Source organism: Manacus candei, unplaced genomic scaffold (assembly GCF_025592945.1).
Source record: "Manacus candei isolate 608988 ecotype Guabito, Panama unplaced genomic scaffold, ASM2559294v1 h1tg000019l, whole genome shotgun sequence".
Lineage (NCBI taxonomy): Eukaryota > Metazoa > Chordata > Aves > Passeriformes > Pipridae > Manacus > Manacus candei.
This window is the reverse complement of record NW_026138067.1, coordinates 5,032,679-5,054,754: the sequence shown is the minus strand read 5'-3', so window position 1 is coordinate 5,054,754 and position 22,076 is coordinate 5,032,679. Positions and strand designations below refer to the sequence as shown.

General features: G+C 40.7%; 1 protein-coding gene across 5 annotated transcripts in view; it reads right to left on the bottom strand.

Annotated features, from left to right (window-relative positions):
- Positions 1–22,076, bottom strand: part of GRHL2 (grainyhead like transcription factor 2) — a 67,642-nt gene that overhangs the window by 9,045 nt on the left and 36,521 nt on the right. For 4 of the 5 annotated variants that reach the window (XM_051785341.1, XM_051785339.1, XM_051785343.1 and 1 more), the window contains 6 exons: positions 17,668–17,826; positions 12,245–12,332; positions 12,023–12,159; positions 9,999–10,030; positions 8,457–8,551; positions 2,915–3,000 (listed from right to left, as the gene is read on the bottom strand). In XM_051785341.1, coding sequence (XP_051641301.1) covers positions 2,915–3,000; positions 8,457–8,551; positions 9,999–10,030; positions 12,023–12,159; positions 12,245–12,332; positions 17,668–17,826 — 597 coding nt within the window. The remainder of the gene's footprint in view (positions 1–2,914; positions 3,001–8,456; positions 8,552–9,998; positions 10,031–12,022; positions 12,160–12,244; positions 12,333–17,667; positions 17,827–22,076) is intronic. The other variant, XM_051785340.1, reaches the window with a different exon arrangement.

Below are 22,076 nucleotides of genomic sequence, written 5' to 3'. Positions count from 1 at the left end.
AAGCACATTTCTCAGGAACCCCTAAGGATTTGACCAATTATACCAAACAGCAAACTGTGGAAGCAAGGCTCAAAGTGGGGGTATGGGAGAGCCTCCTCCTCACAGATTCAGAAAACAAGACTCCAGCACAAATGTGCTAAATCCTGATGCAGAATCCGAGAAAGCAGAGCCAGCATCTGCTGGGGTTTCTCACTTAACACCCTCTTCTCAGCGTGTTTGTTGCCAATGAAGGAGAACACCACTACTGCCAACTTCCATACAAAACAGGATTTCTCACCTGACCCCAAGCAGGATACATTAAATTTTAATGACATCTTTATTTGGACAAATATTTTTCCTTATCGTGTCCATTTCCCATTTGCCAATCTTCTGAGCAGAGAATTCTTTCTTTCCCTTGGGATGCTCAAAGCAGTGTGACAGCCTTCAGACTGGAACTGAAATAGCTGTTTGGGTGCCCCTTCAGGCTGAGGTCCCTTGGCATGGCAAGTTTGCACAGTTTGATTGCACAGTCCAGCAGAAATGCTCTCTGCTGGAGTCAGGAAGACAGAAAGGGCAACTCCTGGGCTGGTCAAGGCATGTAGGAAAACATGTTTGCCAACTTATTTCTATGAAAATAGAAATTTGAATGGAATATTGAAAATAGAAAATAGAATTGGTCTGGTCTGTTGCCCTACATTGGTTGGAATATCACATATATAGATATGTACCTCATAAACTTCTGTCTAAGCTACGTTTACTGAACTCATCTGTTAGTTTTTAATTATAGAAAAACTTTGGGACATTCTTGAATTTCCCAAATCTGTCTACCTTCTGCAATTTGATAAACATGTGATTCTGTGCAATATAAGACTAGGGTACCTACTGAGATACCCAGAGTTATCCTGACTTTGGATCAGGCTGAAAGAAGGATTTAGAGCTGGTCAGTCACCACACATGTGATATTTTGTGATGGAAAATTGTTTCGCTATTTTCTGTTGATCGAGACTGACTAGTGAAAACCAAACATTTGCATCACTTCCTGAGAGGTACTGTATTTCTGAAACCTGAGACCTCCAGATATTTGCCAAAAGAAAGAAATCTGAGAAGGAATCTAAGTGTTCATTTGGAATGGGGGTATATGTGAGAATAAAATAAACACAGGATCTGAGAAAACAATATCATTAATAACAGAAAATTAGGAGAAAGTCACAGACCAGGAATAGTGACTAATGAAAATTAAAAAAACATAAAATCCATAAACAGAGAAGGAGGGTATGATTCAGGATCACTGGAGCTCTCTTTCAGATCTGGAGCTCTGTAATGTCCAGAGGCTCAGTTTTTAAGTTCTTAGTACTAAGTTTAGAATTGAGCATTTAGGATGTGCACAATTACAAAATGACATGATTTGTTGAAATTACTGTAGAGACAGTATCTAAGAATATGCAGATTGACAGCTTTCTGGCAATGGTTTATCCACAATATCCTACCAAAGAGAATTAAAATTTTCTGAATGTGTTCCTTCCAGTGAACTGAGACACTTTACAACAGATTAGATTTCTCTGGTGCCAAAACACGCCAATGAGTCAGCAGCTGTGCTGACTGAAGTATGCAGAAACCTTTCCTGCTTCTGCACCAGCTTTATTTTTGTTACATGGTGGCTGAAGAACAGGCATGGAAAAGCACAGACTACTGGAGATAAAATATTCATGCAAGCTTGAAAGGTTATAGAAGGATTATAACATACTTTTAACTTCCATACAAAGACAAGATGAAATCCTGTTACAGCTTACCATGAATCAGACTGCAGCCTCTTCAAGCAAAGCCTGGTTTTTGTTACACATGTGCTCTGCCTAACAACTGAGCTAACAAACAGTACTTGCAAAAGCACAGTTAGGACATCCTTAGCATGCTGCTGACACTCCTCAGAGATACCCTGACCTGAAAAGGTGCTTTAAACAACTTCACTAACCCACAAATCTTTTTCTGCCTTCTGCTACTGGCCAAATATTGACCAAATTACTTAATCTTTACTGCATTAGAAGTGTTTGGTACATGCAACAAGACACTGTGACAGTTTTAAGAGAATATGAATATACACACTTCTAGCACTTGGTTGAGCTCTCTAGGGACACTTTCATCCATTTCCATCTTCTCTCCTACACGTAACCAAGGCTGGAAATTAACTCAGCATCCCACATTGCAGTCTCAAATTAGTCTCCCCACTGAAGCAGTGAGACACATGGTTACTTAACTCTTCTCTCACCAAATTTCACAAATCTACTAGCCATCAGCTCATTTAAAAAGGATTAAATAGGGAAATAGCAACTCTAATGATGACAGCTTATGGCTTACAAGCAAATACTCAAGTTAAACAAGTAGCAAAGAGGCAGGTGGTAGGTAGGTCACTCCATCAGTGAGAGTTAAAGAAGGAATTTGAGACAAGGTATGAATGACAAGTCTGCAGTGGCTCAGCACCTGCCTCTTGCATGCTGGAAGAGCAACTGCACAAAAGCCATGTGAAATTCACACAGAAAAAGTTCATCTTTGGATCTCTTCTTGAAAAGATGGCTGTGAACATACTGATGGGCAGTATGGGAAAAGATTCAACAGGTTCTGAGCCATCAATTAAGAAAGAAGTATTTCAGAAAATGAAGCCTGCACCTCTCTGCTTCCCTGATACTGGTTAATTACTGCCATTCCTCAAGGCTCATGTCTCCAATAACCAGCTCTGTGACACTTTAATCCCAGCAACCTGATGACAACACTGAATTCAGAATATGCCAGCATTTAGAGGTGTGCTCCAGAAAGGCTTTGTGAAATGCTTTAAATGCACCTGAGAACATCTTTATGTTATGATTAAGATCAATACTACATGGAAAGCCTGAAGATTTTCTTGCCAAGAAAGACAAACAATGCGAGGACATTGGATACTTACAGCTTCCATTAGCCCCTTTACTGTGGGTGATTTCAGCATCAAAGCATCAAACACCTCATCTGTCTCCTTCCTCACATACAAAAGCACTGAAATAAAAAAAAAGTCAGACTTGGAACAGGTTCAGTCAGTTGCACAGATGAAACACCACATGCTGAGCAGAAAAACAAATATTAATCCATGACAGATAGAATGAAGCACTGAAGATGGTTTGCACTTAAAAAAAGGTACTTTCAATATCATCAGTGATCTAAACATGAACAACATATCATAGTTGCTTTGAGAACATAGTAATGAAAATTCAGTTATTTTAATATAATGTGAGGAATCTGTATCTTCCAGAATCTAAATCTCTATTTACAGTAAAAAGCTAAAAAGCACTTGGGCCCTGTCTCTCAGTCACAGGACAAAACACACAAGCTAGGTCTTCCTAAAAGCTGTGTTTTGGCTTGTACCTCTCCAGGCTTCATCTAAAAGGCTGGGAAAGGACATTCAAAAAAAGCAAGTCTGGTTTGTCTTAAGCTATGCCTTTGAAAACAAAATCAATGAAAAAGGAAAGAAATAGTTCTGTCTGACATGACCATGCAGATGACTACAAACGGCCTGACCAGTCTGAAAATAAACACTGGGAAAATGAGTTCAAAGTCATTTGAGACTTTACAGAAGAGACATTCAAGAGCATAGCTGGCAGGCAGGCATTTTCAGGTACCCAAATGCCATTTCTGTTGCTGTTCCTCCCTCAGATGCCTTCCCGGGTCTTAGTCATTCACAGGTGCCCTGCCCTCTCTAGCTCTTGTTTTTTCCTGACTAGTACAGGTAAAAGGAGGAAACTTGCTGCTACATGGCAAAAGCAAAGCAGACAGCTACAAAGCAAATAAGCATAAACACTAGAATAGTGTTCTAGGCATAATCTCACAAGACCAATAAGTAGAAGGTTAAATATGATGTGTTGCAATTTATTTGGTTCCTAAATAAACTGCCTTTTCAAATAGCAGTGCTGTACATGAGGTACAAACACACATGCACTGTCAGGTATTTTATGTCACAAATTGCACTGGTAATTTTTTTTTTTTTGGTAGACATCTTTTGAAATTGCAAATTCTTGCAGTCCAAAAGATATCTTCACCAGGTAACTGAATAGATGACATGCATATGAACCAACAGAGATTTTTCATACAGAAGCAAGTGTTTTGAAGCTAATTCTCAGGTCAAGACTAGCAGGGTGGACTCAGGTCCATATGCAGAGAATTGTAGCTTCTTTGCCCAGGTTTTGAAATGATTGAAGAAAGACCTAAAATGTGGGCAGATCAGTGCCCTGTCTTGGTCTACAAACCAGAAATACAGGACAACAATGACATTTTTGCATCTCTGATTCAGAAATACAAGCCATAAAACTGCTACCTGCATTCAAAGCCACATCCTTTTCACCTACATTTTAGCAACTCTTTGGGACCTGCCTGAGAACATCCTTTTAAAGGACTTAGAAGCTGAGATAACTTTGAGTCACAATCTAAATAACTGTCCGAATGTAAAAGAACAAAAAAATCCACATGAGGAGCAAAATTTTACGGGGTCTGATATGTTTATTTGCATGAGCAAGCACTCACTCAAAGTGCTAATTTTACCAGTACTAACACTTATATTCATTTAGTAATTGCTTCCTTGTGACTAGAAGACTGTCCTGTAATTCCTGGCTTTACAAACATCTGGACCTCTGTCAGCCTTAACAATTACAAACATATCTGAAAGGAGCAAAAAAAATCACTTGGTCCAAGGTTCAAGTTGGGGACATTACACAATCCCAGTGCTGAGCTTTAAATCTCTCTGTTGTGCTTGGTGTGCCAGGCAACATTATGCTGAATGAAGGATCCGTTACAAAGATAACAGGAACTTGAATCACTATTATACACTCAGAGAGCCAGGATTAGTAAATGTATGGAGGCTTGTTGTTTTTTTCTTTTCCCTGACAGGTGTGAAAATCCTGGCTTTGATTCACTAGAGCACTTTTTCCTAAATGACTTCTGGTGGCAGTGATGCCTTAGGAAGCCCCTGACTCATCTCCACCCTTTTGGTCTGTTACTCTGGCCCATCTCAATGAATTTTCCTGGATGAGGAACTCTTTCGAAAAGCAGATGTGAGTGAAAAAACAACCCTTTTTTTGAGCTGTTCTTCAAACAGATCAGATCCCTGCTTCAGTGTACAATGCAGCCCCACCAGCCTCCCTGCTGGCAGAGCTGTGGAGAGGTGGGCAGGTGGCCTGGAGCAGGAGGCACAGCCAAGGCAGAGAGAGGGGCTGCAAAGACTCCAGTGGACTCAGCAGCAGCACTGCCACTGAATTCCTGTGACTATGTAACACAAGTCATATTTATGCCCTCTGATCCTACTGTCCCCATGTTCATGGCATCTAGATGGGTTCACTTTAATAGTACAGATTACAATATTTGGAAGGGGGGCAGACATCTTGTACCAGGTAATGAGCTATTTTTGACTGAGAGTTAAAAGATAAATTCAAATTTGTCTGACCTGTACACTACATGGCCTTATTCTTACCATTCTTACCAACACTGAAATCCACTGTAGTCCCTAATATTCTTTAGATGTTTAAAAGAATTGCAGAAGATGGTGAGTAATAAATTTATCTCTAGTTACTTAAGAAATAGCCCCAATACACCAAACAAAAGAGTGGCAAACAGCCTTTACTGAAGGCAAGCAATGTTGTTGCACCTGGGAGATTTTTGGAAGCCAGGTCACCAAGCAGAGGATTTATGTGTGAATGCAGAAGAACATGTTAGATACCTCTTTTAAAAGTGTTAACAACAACAGACATGTGGCAAAAATGAAACTAAGGACACAATGGGACAGTAAGACTTGGGACATTAGGAAGGTCTGAGCCCAGGCACTACCAATGCTGTGACTAACACCCTATGAACAATGACTAATGACTACGGTCTGTGTAAAGTGGTCTCTGGATGAAGATGTGGTACATCTTAGTCAAGGACAGTAGGGCTGGTAGCTCTGACCAGGCTTTCCTTTCTCACATTTGGAGTTTTTGCTACTGCCCAGGCACAAATTCCCTTGGTGACAGTGTGAATGCTGTCCTTCACAGGGATGGTTCACAAAACTCCAATTGTTATGAATCCAAAATGTTTCAGTGTAGTTTAACATGACTTTCCTGAGAGACAAAGGCTAAACAAAAATACAACTTTCTTTAAGCTGAGAACTACAGGACTGGAAATCAACCTGACCTCAACTTAGCTGCTGGATTTATAATTAACAGGAAACTCCCCATGAAATCTGAAAGGGAAAGTGATTAGAGAACTCAAAACAGGGAAAGACCACGAGTCCAGCCAAGTAACTAGCAACCTTGCACATTTGGTACAGATTAACATACTTCACATTTCTGTGTTGGTCACTTGTACCTCTCTCAGAGGTCAAGGAGAGGAAACAACAATCCACAAAGATCCAGCAACCTGAGTGAGAATATGAACCTTGTTTTCATGTAGTTTGCAAACCGCTTTTAACCTGTTCTCTTGACTGCCCCTTAATACCTTTGCTTCTGCCAGACAGTGTTACAATTAGGTCCATCAGGCAGAGGTGAGGCTACACACTGTCACTTCAGTTCTTCAGCTGGGCTTGGACCCCTCACTAGCTGCTACTTGCACTGCTCTGCTAATGAGCCACTTGGGATTATGTTGCTTTTAATGCATATTTTCATGTATCAGATCTGCTCTCTCTCAGATGTTACATCAGTGTTCCATCTATACTGGCTCTCTAGGACTTGTTGATTCCGCTGTACCAAACAAATCTGGGAGAAAAGAAGCTTCTGATATGGCTAAGCTGGGGGTAAAAATCCCTAATCATTTTAATACTCAGTGACTCCTGTGGCAAAGACAGCATTATCAAATGGGTAGATTCAGTTTAACTCCATCAGCACAATCTCAGATGCACGGTTCCGGATGGCAGGAAGTTCACCAGAGCAAAGGCCACACTGGAAAAGGCTTGGCCTCCAGCCAGCATAGTCCAAGTTGCAAGAAACACTGAACAGGAAGGGGATGTGAAGAGAGCATCCTCCAGCTCCTCTAGTTCCGTGCCTCTCCTGGATTTAATTAGTTAACATAGTTTTGCCACCAGTTAACTTTTTTTTTCTTTCTAATCTTACCCTTGAAATGCTTGCAAGTCCTGGATAATATTAAAACAACTAACCACAGCAAAGGACAGGAATAATCAAAACAAACCAATACCTCCTTGCAGGCAACTTCCCAGACTTCCAGCTGGGAAACCCAGGTGAAATTTTAGGAAATGATAGTTCTTTACATAGCCCTCATAACTGTCCTCTTTTGCTTGACAGAGTCCTGATACTGTGAATTTGGCCAAGGTTTGAGTCAACCAGATGCAAGTCTGTGGTCAGTGCTGACCTCAGAGGTCAGCATAATTAATTTAAGATTTAATTAAAATAAGAGTAAGTTCACATTTATTCCAAGAAGACATCAGTCTCCATCCTATAATCTTCCTCTGGTTCAAGTACACCACCCTAACCAACCCAGAAACTTGGCAAATGCAGGCTCATTGGAAGTTATTTCTATAAAGCTCAAAGGAGTCTTACAAATGGTCAAACTAAGAATCACTTCTGTGCCTTGTTGATTTGTTGTCTCACAAACTGATGGGTGAACTTCAAAATAGGTGAAAGTTTGAGTCATGTAGGCTGGTCAAACCCCTGGAGTCTCCAATAAACTTATATAACAGAACTCATGAGACTGAAGGAATGGCAGATATTGTCCACAGTGTTTAACTGTGACAGTGTAGGAAGTTATCACCGATAGCACTGCACTGGAAGAGACTGTACACAAAACTGATTTTGTGAACAAACCCACCTTCAGTGCAAAGTTTAACAGCTCTACCAAAACCATTGCTTCAATGTTATTCAACTTAAGCTTAACTTGTAGCAGACTGGCAAAACAGCAGTTGGTAAAGCATATGAAATGTAATTGTAATAATATTCTCTCAGACAGTAAAAAAAGTTAAGGGAAACAAATTCTTTAAAATTCTATTAGGTCTACTGGAAGATGTCTCTCCATGCCTTATATTTTTAATTGGGTAGGAAATTTCTAAGACTCTATTCCAGCTAATCTAAGTCTGCAGTCAGCAGGAGCTTGCCTGTTAAGGTCTCTGTATTTGACCTAGTCCATCTTGTATATTTGCTTGTGATCCCAGCCAGAACAGAAAAGATGAGTAAAAGCTAAAAATAGACAATCACAGATCTGCTACTGAACTATGTAGCTTGGCCAAGGATCAAGAAACTTTCCAGCTTTTTTATATTTTATATACACTTGTGTCCTGATCCCTTCTTGAGAGAGCACAGTCTTTTTTTTTTTAATTATTATTTTTTCTGCTTTTAAGTCATTTCTAGCATGCAAAGATCTCTTCTCCCATCTACCTACACTTGCACTAGCATTCAACAATTGACTCTGTCCGAGTCACACCTGCCCTTCCAAGCTTGAGGGCTTGAGTTCCACAGAATTATTTTTAACTGCTAATTGACTGTTACCTCTTTTCAGGCCTTCTTCTTTCACTTGTTTCAACGGGGATGGACCAAATTCCTCCTCCACAGGCCGGAACATCCTTTTGACCAGGACACTGCTACTAGAATACACAAAACAGGAACCATGTCACAGTAAAACTATGCCCCCAGAAGAAGAGGAGACAACAGCAGCAGTCATGACTCACTTCGTACTCTGGCAAAAACACCCACTAGCTGCTCAAGTGGCACCAGAACAGAAACTGCAAGGATTTAGCTTCTGATGCTTATCTGAACTATCCAGGTCTCTTAATTACCCAGACTGACTGGCTGGGACAGGTGACAGGAAAATATGTTCCAATGTTACTCACTAACTTGAAAATCCCAAAAGCCCTTAACTGTTAAATACTGAGGGAAGGGGGGTGGGGAGGAAGAAACAGCTAAGTAAGGAACCAAATCCACATTTGCACATTGATTCACCTCCTCTTTGGGGTAAAGGACACAGCCTCAGGAAACACGAGCAATATCTCTAAAATCCAAGACCATACTAGCCAGCAAATTCAAAAGGAATAACGTGCTGGGCCAGATCCAACCCAAAGCTGCAACATGCTCCATCAGGGGAGCTGAGGGCTGAAGGAACAACGGCTGCCCCCTCTGCTTGTCATAGCTCTGGCAGGACCTGGAGTCCTGGAGAAGAGAAGTGGCGCAATAAACCCCTTTGTTTCTCAAATTACACTGTGAGCCTTGTGAAGAATATTAGTTTCATAAAACAAATAAAAAGGGCCTCACGTTTTCAAGTCCATGTCGGCAGCAGTGCTTGGCCACTCCCTACCACAGATCACTTTTTGCAGGTTTATGGGACTGCAGTTGTCTTACTCCAAACTCTCAGATTTAAGGGTGCTCACTTGGGATTTAAGCAACTTACAAAAGTATGGGGCTTGTGCACACTGTGGGCTGAACTTCAACCACCCATATTAAAGCCCTTATTTCATGGCATCTCTTAACTATTAGAGGGACTTTCACCAATTCTTCCAGTCCCTCCGAAGTCAGATAGGGGGTGCTCCCATTTCCAACCTTCCCCCTTTCCAGGATCTCCCGCTCTCTTTTTGCTGTTCTCTTCTGGCACTTGGCCATTCTCTCTGCAGTTCCTGTATTTGTCACTTGTGTGCTGCTAAACAGCTTTCAGGAATGCAGTGAAGTTTGGTGCTTCATTAAAAGATTCCTGGTTTTTAAAGTATTTGAGAATCCTTGTGCATATATAAAAGGCATTTCATTATCAAATATATTGTCCTATCCCTGTATTGAACCTTATGGCCCTTTAAACTGTTTACTTGGAAATTTATTAAAAAACAGATATAAAAAACAGCCAGTTCACATGAAGGAAAGAAAGCTACACCACAAAACAAACCTCCCCCTACCAGTTCTATATATTATTCACCCTCCATAAGCATTGGGATAACACGAGGGAAGGGGGAGAAAGGGCATCAGTTTTATCTTATTTTGTGTTTTGTGCCTTCTTTCTATGAGTTTGAACTGCTAACTGTAAAGCTTGTGAAACAATGAATGTCTTACCCTTCTCTCTCATCATCTGTATTATAGTAAACCTAGAAGGATAGAAATAAAACCCAACAATTATTCCCAAAACTCAGACATTTCCTTAACAGAATAACTTCAAAAGGCAGAAAAGACAAGTGGTTTGCAGGTTTTTTATATATTAAAAATCCTTTTCCTTCTATAAAACAAAAACATCTCAAATTCTAATTGTGATATGGAAAAAGGGAGGCTTAGAGAAACTGCTGTTGAATATCTAGTGGAAACATATCAAAGTATTTTTGAAAGGCATTGTCCTCTCCCCTGGTTCATATGATTTTCCCAATTATTTTACAGTCCTCTAAATCAGATCACTACTTACCTAAATTAACCCTAATACAGTTTAAGCCACAACACTTTAAAACTTTTCTATGTCTTTAATACTATCTGAAAATCTAATAAAACTGTAGAGAGCTGTATTTTAACTACAGGCCTAATGGATATACAATTACTAATGGTACAGCTGAACATTTTTTGCGCAGGCTGTGAGCGGAAGCTCAAATCCAGACCACTGTTTTGTGTAAATCCAAACAGCTCACAGTCACTGGGACCAAATTTACAACAGCAGCAAATGCTGCTAACAATAGCAGGGGAGGTATAAAATCACAGTCTGCTGTCAGAGGCTTTACACAACAGCCAAATTCCTTGCACTGTGCCAGCACTGCAGGACTGCACCAACAAGTGTACCAGCCCTCCCGCTGCTGAGCTACTGAAGGCAGGGCACCAGAGCTCTGTGTTCTGCTGCAGCAGAGCAAGGCATCTCAGACAGGTTTCTAGCACTTGTGCTGGCAAGACTCAGAGCACACTTGGCTCTCACTGAGAGCCTTTGGTTCTGAACCTGCACAATGAAAATAGCTCAGAGGTGTGTGTGTGTGTGCAAAGCCAAGGTCTGTAACTCATTCTATGAGTTACAGCAATAAAAGACATGGCTGAACATTGCCTAAGAGCTAGGAAACTGGGGTATCTTCCAGTTAGTTTAGAAAATTATTTACAGGATTACAGTTACTAAGGAATGCTTCCACCTTCTCCTGTCTTAAGACAAATCCACATTCTGGTTTGAAAACCATGAGGACAGAAGGTACCCAGTACTGATATGTGAGTGGGCGTCTTTCCGATTTTGGAGAGTAAGTCAGTGACAGCTGTGATTGCAATGTCTGCACTCTTTGTGCTTTGCTCTACCACAATTCTCACTGCTTTAAAATAACTGACAATTCCAACAGTGTCATTGAATCTTCATCATCTTAATATTTAAACACATGCATAAAAGTGTCATTCTACTCCCTGAGATGTTAATAAATAACAGGTTCATAGTAAAAAAATTGTCAGAGCTGACCCTCCAATTCAGGTTTGCAATTTCCCAGCAAGCGATAAAGTAGAAAAAAGTCAAGTCAGCAAAGACTTCCTAATGTTTACTGGCTATGATAATTGGCAATACTGAATATTAACATTAGCATGACAGAGTTTTACTTGGTACAGTGAAAATATTTTTTCCAAGGAAAAAATTTCCAGTTCTCTAGATAATGCCAACAGAAAATGGAAAGTGGTGTTCAGTGACCCTGCTCTCGACCTCCCTATACATGTAAGAGCTTGGTCTTTGTCTTCAGTTGTGACAGGGAGGGGGATCTCTGCTACCACAAGGTGGCACTTCATTTCATCTAGCCAAAGAGCACACTCAAAACCAGACTTTGTTTCAGTCACAGATCAACCTATTTCAAAATTCTTGACTATTTGTTCCATTCTTTCCTCCCAGCAAAAGAATAACAAAACCATAACAAACACAAACTAGTCAGTTGTCAATGAAGTATAAACTCCTTCACACCCAGAACTCAGAAAGGTACTTATCCCTTTTAAACTCTTGTATGTGACTCATCAAAAGTTGTGTTTATAAAAACGAGAGCTGAAACAAGCACCCCCAGAACAGCGATTTTATTTTCCTAAAACCTGCCCTAGAGCAGGGGCAGACAGATGGCAAGTGGGCACCAGCTCATCTCATTATGATTTCCTACCTGTCCAGTTCTTTGTAGGTTTCCAAAGTGAACATCTGGTATGAAGAGAACTGGCTGGGAATCCAGGTCAGCCATTGTTTTGAAGAAGGTGATATCACTCTTTTTCTGCAGAGGGAGTGCACTCAACTTCCCTTCAGCTGCAGATCACAAAGCAACATGGTTGTGAGAGGAGGCATGTTAAGCGTGACTTAGCCCCAGACCAGAAAGGCCCATCTTACTCACCATTATTACACGAGGCTTGGGATGCCTGGCCTTTGCCCTTCTTCCTGTTCTGCTTCCTCTCTTCATCTCGGATTTTCCTTTCTGCTCCCTGTGCAAAAAAGACAACCCACAGATATTATTACCCAAAGAGGAACCACTGGGAGCATCGTAGTTAGCAACGCCTGGAACTACAGCGGCTGACATATCAGAAATGCTGAAACAGAAACGGGTTGTTCCATTGCAGATAAATCTGTTCCACACTGTTGGAAAGGTACAAGCTTCGCATCGATCACCTGTGCCTGAAACTCAAGCTGGCACAACCAGCAGCTCCCAGGGCTGCAGAGAGCAAGGGGAACATATCCACACACTGGTTTGGAAAAGCCAGGATGGACAGTTTATGTAGTGTGCAGTCTCTAGCAGGACTGATGCCACCACAACTTTTGCAAAGCCCAGTGTCTCTGCAATGGACAGAATGCTCAGGCCAAATACTTTGTGTATGTAATGGCATAAAACACCTGCAGGATTGTTACCATCCCAGGTCATGTCTGTGATAAGCTTTTCCCTAAACTCTCCTCCACCCACTTTGTCTAGGGGTGGCATTGCTTCACTGTGGCCAACTGTGCAGAGGCCTTTGAGATCTGACAGTGCAAGAAGGCTATGCTGACAGGTTACCAACAGTGCAAGGGTTCTTACAGAAAAATACTGGCATTTCAAAGAGGGAAAAGCTCTCCAGAAATGGCAAAGCAATGTAGCACTGCCTTACTGCACCAGGAAGTCCTGGGAAGTTGCAGGCTTCTGTTATGTAAATACACTCTCAACAAGTTTAAAAAATAAAATTTGTTATTGACATAAAAAGCAGCAACACCTCCTTTGAAGTTCTCTGGATTTACTTTATAAATAATACCCATCACATTGTGAAGAGTATTAAAGATCCATATGCTCCTAGACAGTCGGCATGCAAGATTACAGATTTTTTTTTTCCAAACTAAAATTGGAAGTTTCTTGAAAAGAAAGGGGGGGAGGGAGGTAAGGAAGCCAAAAATACCCACTCAAGATGGCAAAATTCACACATGAGCCAATGAACCAAGCTTGAAAAGAATGCAAGGAAAGATATACTCCTGGTTGTGATCTAGCAATAGATTTCTAGAAGCTGAAATAAATGGAGGAAGAAACAGCTCTTTAAAAAACATGAAGATGTCAAACAGAAACCTTGTCTCCAGACCCAGGTCCCAGTCCAGTTGTCACTGACCTCAACTGCAGACGCCAGAGTTATGCCCTTATCAAAACTGTTTTTAGGGGTACATTTGTATCTTTAAAGGTCACCTGTTCTTTGTAAGAAAGGAGCAAAATTATGCATCACAGCCACTGTCCTGTGGCACATCCTTGAGAGCCCTGTGCTGCACAAAGGGCTCTGCCAGGTGGCCACAGCCCTACCTGCCCTCAGTGCTGCCTCTCTGCTGCTCAGGGGGAACAGGAGGAACCATGAAAGCATTTCATACACGGCAGCAAGCACAAGCTTCCTCTCAGGCAAACAGAAACTGAGTAGGACTCAGACTTTATACACGATAAAAAATATGTTTTACAGATTTTCTGTTATATTCTTTGTAATTATGAACTTGGTAAAGGTTCACAGCTCTCTCATTATTCATTCAAGGCAAGACACCTCGAAGTTCTCTTGCATACAGGTAATCTCTGAGCAGGGCAGTCATTCCCACCCCCCAGTGTTTATTTGTGCCACAGCCACTTTACAAATGAGGCAACTGCAATACCCACAGAACTACCTACCAGCCCTTTTGAGCTAGGAGCAACCCACATGGCAGGGGCCAGCCAAGCCTACATGATGTACGCCACTGTCATAGGGGCTGAGACAATGGACCACAAAATGATTTTTGCATACAAGAGCATTTCCGCTGCACAGTTTTGACAGCTGAGCCATCTGACACATATCAAGTAAACCACAGTTTGCATGTCTCTTCAGAACAGAAGAAATAATCCTCTCATAGGGGACTATAAACTAGGCTCTGACCGGTGAAATAATGAAATGAGTTTTTCAGTTTTTCATTGATATATATTGACTTTGTATAAATTCAATTAGTACTACTAGTACTTCTGCTACTAACCATTAGATTAAATGCAGCCTATGAATTTCAGCTGATTGAAAACATTTTTTTCTTAAGTCTTCAACTCATTTAAGCTGAAGTCTCGCATTCTAGCTCCAGCCTGGCAAAGCCTTTGCCATGGTAAGGACCACTCCCATCATCCTTATAAAGCTCATGGAAACACCTGCTTGTAGTTCTAGGCCAAAGTATTCCACATCTGGTAGGGCAGGTGCATAGACTTCAGCCTTTTTCCCTCTAAAGCTGAAGATTAATAGGCAATTGGAATTGCTCAATACTCTATGATAATCCATGTTCTCTGTGACAATACATACTGAAGACAAGGAGGCAGGAACTGCATATATTTTAAAGAATATGTGGTTTTTCAGAGTAAAGAAAACTGGATTAGTTTATTTTATTTTGGAACAATGTTATGATATTTGCCAAGTCAAATGCTTCTGCTTCTTTTTACCAAAGATAATCACATAAAGAAAATCAAAGTATCTCTGAAGCCCAAGTTCCTTCATACACAGTGGCTAAAGCATCTTGCAATATATAAATATAAATAAACCTGGTAGCAAGTTTCCCTGACAACCTACTTAAGGAATAAAAGTTATATATTCTTATCATAATGCAGCATCAGTGATCTGCACAGGATAAAAAGACTACAAGGGCAGAGAGAATTAGCACTGAGAAAATGAGATGTGCACTGTAACAGATGCTTTGAAGACTGCCTATGGAAAACAAACACAGACAAAAGACTGGAGAATGAATAGAGAGTAAGGACACAAAACCTCTGTAGCATTTATCTCCATACATTTATGTCACAAAGCACACACTGGATGTGAGTTGGTGTTACTCTCTAGTTTATATATGTAAATTAGTATTACAATTAAGCAATTGCCAGAATAAATACTAAAATACATGTAACACATACCACTTGACTAAATGCAGTTTTATTTCTTCAGGGATAACTCTTTCCACAACAGCTATGCTGTACTTCAGCTACAGGACATTAATTTATTTACTGTGCAGTTCCACTGATCCAGATGACTGTAATAAATCAGGCACTTTTCTCATCAGCTTCTCTCTGAGGTTGTCAGATTGGGGCATAACAGCGCAGTTCACGCTTTTAAAATTATAAAAATTATTATATGTTTGCTGGTTTTTTTTAAATGGTCCTATTAATACGCCTTTAATTGATCATGACAAAGAGGTGGGCAATAACCATCTCAGCTTCATAGCCTTTTCCAAAGAGGCAGAAAGCCCCGTTCATGTCCCTGGAGGGTGAGCTACAGGCTGACAAGAGAAGCTGAACCATTTAGCACCACCTTAACAAGTGCCAAGGTTTTATTTTGACATATTGGAAAGATAAGGATGCCAAGCCCCACCAGCTACCTTCTTCTGAGCATGATGAATTCTCCCAGCACTACTAGCAAATGGAAATTTTCCAACCATTTGTTTGCTTATGAAAGCCCTGTGACAAAGGGATGTTGGTAAAGATCTGGCAGCATAAGTCAAGGGAGAGGCAAGCCTCACTCTCCTTCCAAGTGCCAATTAGCTTGATTTGTCCTGTGAATTGACCTCAATAATTTTCATTCACTTAACTTATTTTCACACCTGCATTAAGTTAAAAAGTAGTATGTGTATGTATACATTCATATTAAACAGATATATATCCCATTATTGATACCCTTGAGCCCTTCAGTTCCCACTTCCAATACAGTTTTGATGTGTGCTTTTACAACCCTCTCATCTTTTCTTCTACTTTGATGCAGTTTTGATTATTAGACTCAACATTAATTTCCTGCTTTCTAGTCTCGATATTTGAAGCATCAATTAAGCCAACAGATGCAACAAACATGTATTATTCAAAATCTCCACCAGTTGTATCTACAGGTCACCCTTGACGAGTTTGTGCTCCGAATTTCCTTCCTTTTTTTAAATAATTCAATTTTTTTCTAATTGCTCTTCAAAAGCAAGGATATGAAAATGACTTGTCCTTTGATATTTACTGAGTTTTTAACATCCAGCTGTAGCTTCAAATCTCTAAATATTTGACATTCAAAGTTACAATTAAAAGCATAGCATTTTGACTGCAAGACCTCAGTGCATACATTTACATTCATTACTTCCAAAGATTTTGCTCCACCAACATGACTGATTAGCCCTCAAGATCCCGTTGTCAAGACTGCAACAAGGGAATGAATTGAAAAGGGGGAAGGAGCAGCAACACAGAGTCCTGGAACAGTTGAACTCTTACCCTTTCCATTAAAAAGTTAATGTTACATATTGCCTGGAGCATGGCCTTTGTCTTTCTATTCCCACCTGTAAGATTGCAAGAATAATTTGGATAAATTTCCCAGTCACTTACATAGATGACTCTTGAATCCCTGAACCTTGACTAGAATTCAGGCATCAGCTCCCCCATGGAAAATCTTTCTCCGCAGGAATAAAGTCATCAGCTGGCAGATGTTAAACATAACTGAAAAGTGGTCACACTCTCTTCTAAGAATTACCACTGACATAACATTTCTGAGCAACTGTTTCTACGTGGTGATATATACAGCTGACCATGACATTGTCTAACTCACTAAGGTATGATCCATGTTTGGGTGCTGAAAAATCTTACCAGTTCTCACAAAGGAGCAGTCAAATGTACTGTAAAAGAACAAAATTTTGCAAAAGAGGGAGTGAGCACACACAAAAAAATAGTTACTGAACTACAAAATGGGAAAGACTAATCTATTTTTGCAGTTTACTTTTAATAAGAAAATCCTAGCAACATAAAGGTCTCATTGAAGCTTCCGAAATCAGGGCTTGTAATTAAGGGAGATCGGAAATCCATCGGCTGCATCACTGGGACTTGGCATTTTCCACTGCATCAGAAGAAAACTTAGCAGACCTTTACTGAAAGGTGCATTTCTCTGTCAAGAGCATCTCCACAAAGTTTACATGCTACCTATCCTGGCTGTTAGAGCCAGGAGGGAAAACCTCACCAGACCGGCACTTGCATGAGCCTATCGTCAGCACTGACCTTCCAAGCAGAGATCTTTACATTTGTACTTTTCACTTTTTTGATATTCCAGCATCATGACCTAAAACATGCTGTCCTTAAAAAACCCAACTATTCCTCACCAGCTGAGGAATCAGGGCCAAAAAGGTTGCAAAGCAGTAAAATAATTACATGATAATCCGCTAGATTTGTGATATAACTTGTACAAATGCTACCATGAAACACAATTCTCTAGGGAAAGAAAAAACATTTAATTAGGTCTAAAATATAGCAATAATAAATTGTCTAACAAGGTTCCACCTCCATCCACGATAACTGTGCTTTCCACTTACCTTGTCACAAAAGACCTTGATCTGGCAGTAGGCTCGGTGGATGGGTTTATTGCTGCGGTTGTTGTAGCTGTACGTATCGATCTGAATCATCAAAGGAAGCCCTTTTACTCCTTTTTGTGAGGAGAAGTCTGTGCTCAGGCAATTCACTGTGATGAAAATCTGTGTGCCAGAGAGATTACTTTTAAAATGTGGTACAATGATTAAACTTCCAGAAACACATGAAAACAAATGGGAAAATAAAAGCAGATACACCACCCTACCCACCCCCCCAAAAAACCCAACAGTTATTAATTCAGCTATGATGCATTCTCTGGCAATTCACACATTTATTCTCCACTTCTGTCATAAATCCAACAAAGATGCTTCCATCCTGTCAAGTAGGACAAAATTTTAAGGCATGTATCAGCACTTCAGTTTGGATCAGAAGCTCACATTTGAGTTGAATCATTTGGTTGTCCCAATTTACCATGCTTTGGTTCACACCAGAGAGCTCAGAGTACATGAGTTGGATTCTTTTTGGAAGAGTCAGACCAGAAGTTGTGTTCTGTGAGCATTCCTCAGTTGCTCCAGCTGCTAATGGTTGCTCAGTCCATGGGAACTGACTAAAGACAACCTAAAACCTCCTAAAATGTGCCTCACATGGATGTCAGGTCTTTAGCCCTGACTTGCTTCATTCTAGAAATCTGCTCTGTATGTTTGCACTATTTGTTAAAAGTGCAGATAGGATCAGCTGGGTTGGAAAGGACCTTGGAGATCATCAAGTCCAACCTTCATCCACTACCACCGTGGTTACTAGACCATGGCACTAAGTGCCACATTCAGTCTCACCTTAAAAACCTCCAGAGACAGAGATCGTCTTGCTTCGCCCTTTCCAGCTGCCTTTGGTCTGGCTTGTTCTTCTGACAGCTCACAATTCAAATTCATTGGGGCAATGATAAGCCATACCCTTTTTTTTTATTTTACAAATTTTCTTCACGCTGTCATCAGGGGTACCCCTTCCTCCATCCCATCAAGAGATACCCTTGATCTTTACTTCAAAGGTCCTTCATTGTCTTCTTTCAATTTCAAAAATGCATCTCATCCTGTCTTTCAAACTGGGAAGCTCATTAATAAAACTACTGCCTCTCTCTTCTCGAAAGTCCTCTTTGTCATGTAGCAACCACTTAACTTGACATTGCATTCCGTTTCTGGCAAGCCCCCTACTTGTCTGTGCTTCAGAAATCCACCTCTTGCTCTTCTTCTACAAGCACTTATGTCAGTTGATACCCACTAGTCATCTCCTGCTCTCTAACTCCATTGGTACCATGGGACAAGGTCTGTCTCATCTGCCATGTCTGTACAGGACCTGGGAGAAGGATCTCCCACCACCAAAGTCTCACAAGGACTATTCTGATGCAAAGCAAGCATTGTGAACTGAAATACCATTGATAGCTTTCAGTCAGGATAGCCTGAATGATACTGGATTAAAAATCCAGTTTTCTGCCCAGTGAGGAATATGTGCATTACATAGTAATTTGGGGCAATTATGCACTGACCTGATTCTACTTTTAATTTTTCCTCCGTTTTAAAAACAAAAACAAACTGCCAAACAAACAAAATCCCAAAACTGTGAACTAGGGAAAAGGACAAAGAAAACCACCAGTATCTCCTGAAACATGAGGATGTGAAACCTGACACTCAGGAAGGAAGAGATCTCAAACAAGTCTCTCAAACAGACCTGATGCACACCTTGCTGGGCAGAGGAGGGAGCAGCAGGCCACTGGTCTGGGAGGATTCAGGAAGGAAGAGCATGAAGGAACCCCTCCCCAGTCCACAAACAGGGAAAATAAACCAACCGTGTGGCTGTTCAGAATGCAACATCCCTAAGACAGGCAGCTGAGAATAAAGAAGGTCTCCCGGGGCTGGTGGGGCATACTTCACCCTCATGGCAGAAGTTACCATTACAGTCATGGTCTTTATGATGGAGCCAGCTTGTTTACCTGACTGAGCTAATGGCCCCTCCACTTTCTGCTTCTGATTCTATCACAGAACTGCATTTACAAACGAAATAGTTGAACTTTAACTGCGGGAAGAGGAGGGAGGCGGGGAAGGGCCCGAGGTGAAACTCTGATTTTGAAGCTGATAGTGTTCTTTCTGTTTCAAATTACAAGTTGGTCTCTCCTCCAGCTCCAAAGGTAAGTGTAGATATGGGCGCATACGCCTTTGAAATATAACAGCCTGAATTTCATTTGCCTTCAGACTCCTTTACAGTGTCAGGGCAACAGTTTAAACTGTGTGTGAACATACAGGAGTGGAATGAGGTTTGGCATAAAACAGAAATCTAGTCTCACTATACTTTAGCTCATACTTCTGCACAAGGATTTTCCAAACTGTAAGTTGAAATGTGAGAGGGAACATGCAGGCTTTGCATCTACTCAGCACTTTGTACATCTGCAACATTTGCTGCATGCTCAGCTGAGAAGTAAAAAAAGATCTTGTCCCACCTTAATCAACTACATACACTGTGTGTCATCTCTTTCACTGCCACCACAATCACAGAGCAGAGTAGGAGCAGCTGGGGAAGACAGACTTTATTGTTTCAAGAGTCCCTATACAGCAATAACAGATTATTCAGCATGAATAATAGATATGTGCTGTAAGATTCAATATCTTGTCCCGACACAGTAATACATCAGGATCTCTCTGAGAAGCAATGACTGTACATTCACGTACATGAAGTGTACTATACTTTCTGCCATATCATTTGCACCTCACAGATAGACAGATGGATTCAAATTAACATAGATCATTCATTTGGGGGAAATTTTCTGTCTCCATGCAATATTCTATTAGCTTTCCTGTAAAGCACAACACTGACTTTAGATTCAGAAAACATGGGAAGTGTGTAGAGGGGAAGGAGAAGAGGGTGTATTCCTGTTCTTGGAGTTGATTTTAGGGTCTCCTTTTTTTTTTTTTTTTTGCACAACTAAAGATTTGCACCAGTTTTAATACAGTGGTACAGCAGGCTGCTATGGCGAACAGGACCTGGGGAAACACCTGGACAGTCCCCTTCTCTCTCCCCTGCTCTGACCAGAAACCACCTCCACAACGCAGTGATCTGCACTGAGCAGCAATGATTTTAACTGCCTGTCCAAGCACAGCCTGCTTTGCCCTTTACAACCCTCATCTTCCTCTCTTTCTCACCTCCTGTCCATAATGCAGGTACTCCCACTCTCTATGAGACAAGGGGCAAAACAACCCCATCTTCAGACGTGAAAAGAAAAAGCACTGCTCTACTTCTCCTGGCAGATACCCAGGTTTAAGATCCTCCTTCCTGAGGTCTCTTGCATAGTAGAAATAACAGTAGCAGGAGTAGAAATCAGTTTCCCTCCCCAGCTCTGTCTACACTTGTCTTAGAACTCTATTAATAAAAGTGAATATAATTGTCTATCTGAATTAATTTACAAACTTTTTTTTTCCCCTGTGCAAACTGGATTTTAACAATGTTTTGCTATCAATTGGGTTGTCATTATAGTGATGTCTTTTTTTTAATGTCAGTATATCTCAGATTAGAGCAATTAATGGCAGAGTTCCACCCATCTAGTCTCCAGCTCAGGCATGCCGTTGGTAATGAAATACTAATTTGGAGAAACATCTGCTGCTGAGAAAGTTTCAAAAGTGGCCTAAGATAACGACAACTCTTCTGTTTGATATACAGCATGTCTAGAAAAAGCACTCTCTCTTTCAGGGAAGGCACTCCTCCATGGTGTAGCTGCTATTATGTGAATTACTGACTGTTTGTTAAATACTGCAGCATAATTAGGGATGTACAAGACACAAATACAGTAAGCTGCCTTAAGAGAAAACAAGGCTCAGAAGTGCATTTCCCTTTTTATCATTTAATTCAGCCAACATGACTCCTGCTGTGATCTCTCAGCTTATACACCTTAAAAGGTCTACAGTTACGAAACTTTTCATATAAGCCTTTCATTACTATTTACTTTTCTGGCTCCCATTGTCTCAGAAAGAGCCAGGGGCAGAAGGGAGGGAAGAGTGTGTTATGGCACAAAATCAGAAACTTACAGCAGTTTCTCTACTGAATACCAGTAATACATAGTACCTACACCTGGATGATGGGTCTTAAAAACCCTGTTTTTAAAAAGTTCATCCCTCCAGACTGTAACAACAAAGAGTTAAGTGACGTCTCTCAAATGACTAACATCAATCCCATCATTCCTCCTATACACAAAAAGTGTGGTTTTATAGTTTCTCCTGCCAGCCGTTACCTTATAAATCCCACACAAAGGTAAAACCTTTGTTTTATTTCAATACAAATGTCTCCAGCAAATGTTTGCACTACTATTTTGAAGCTTCCTCAACCCACACCACACCCAGGCAACTACATAAAAATGCCATTTGCCTTGAATCTC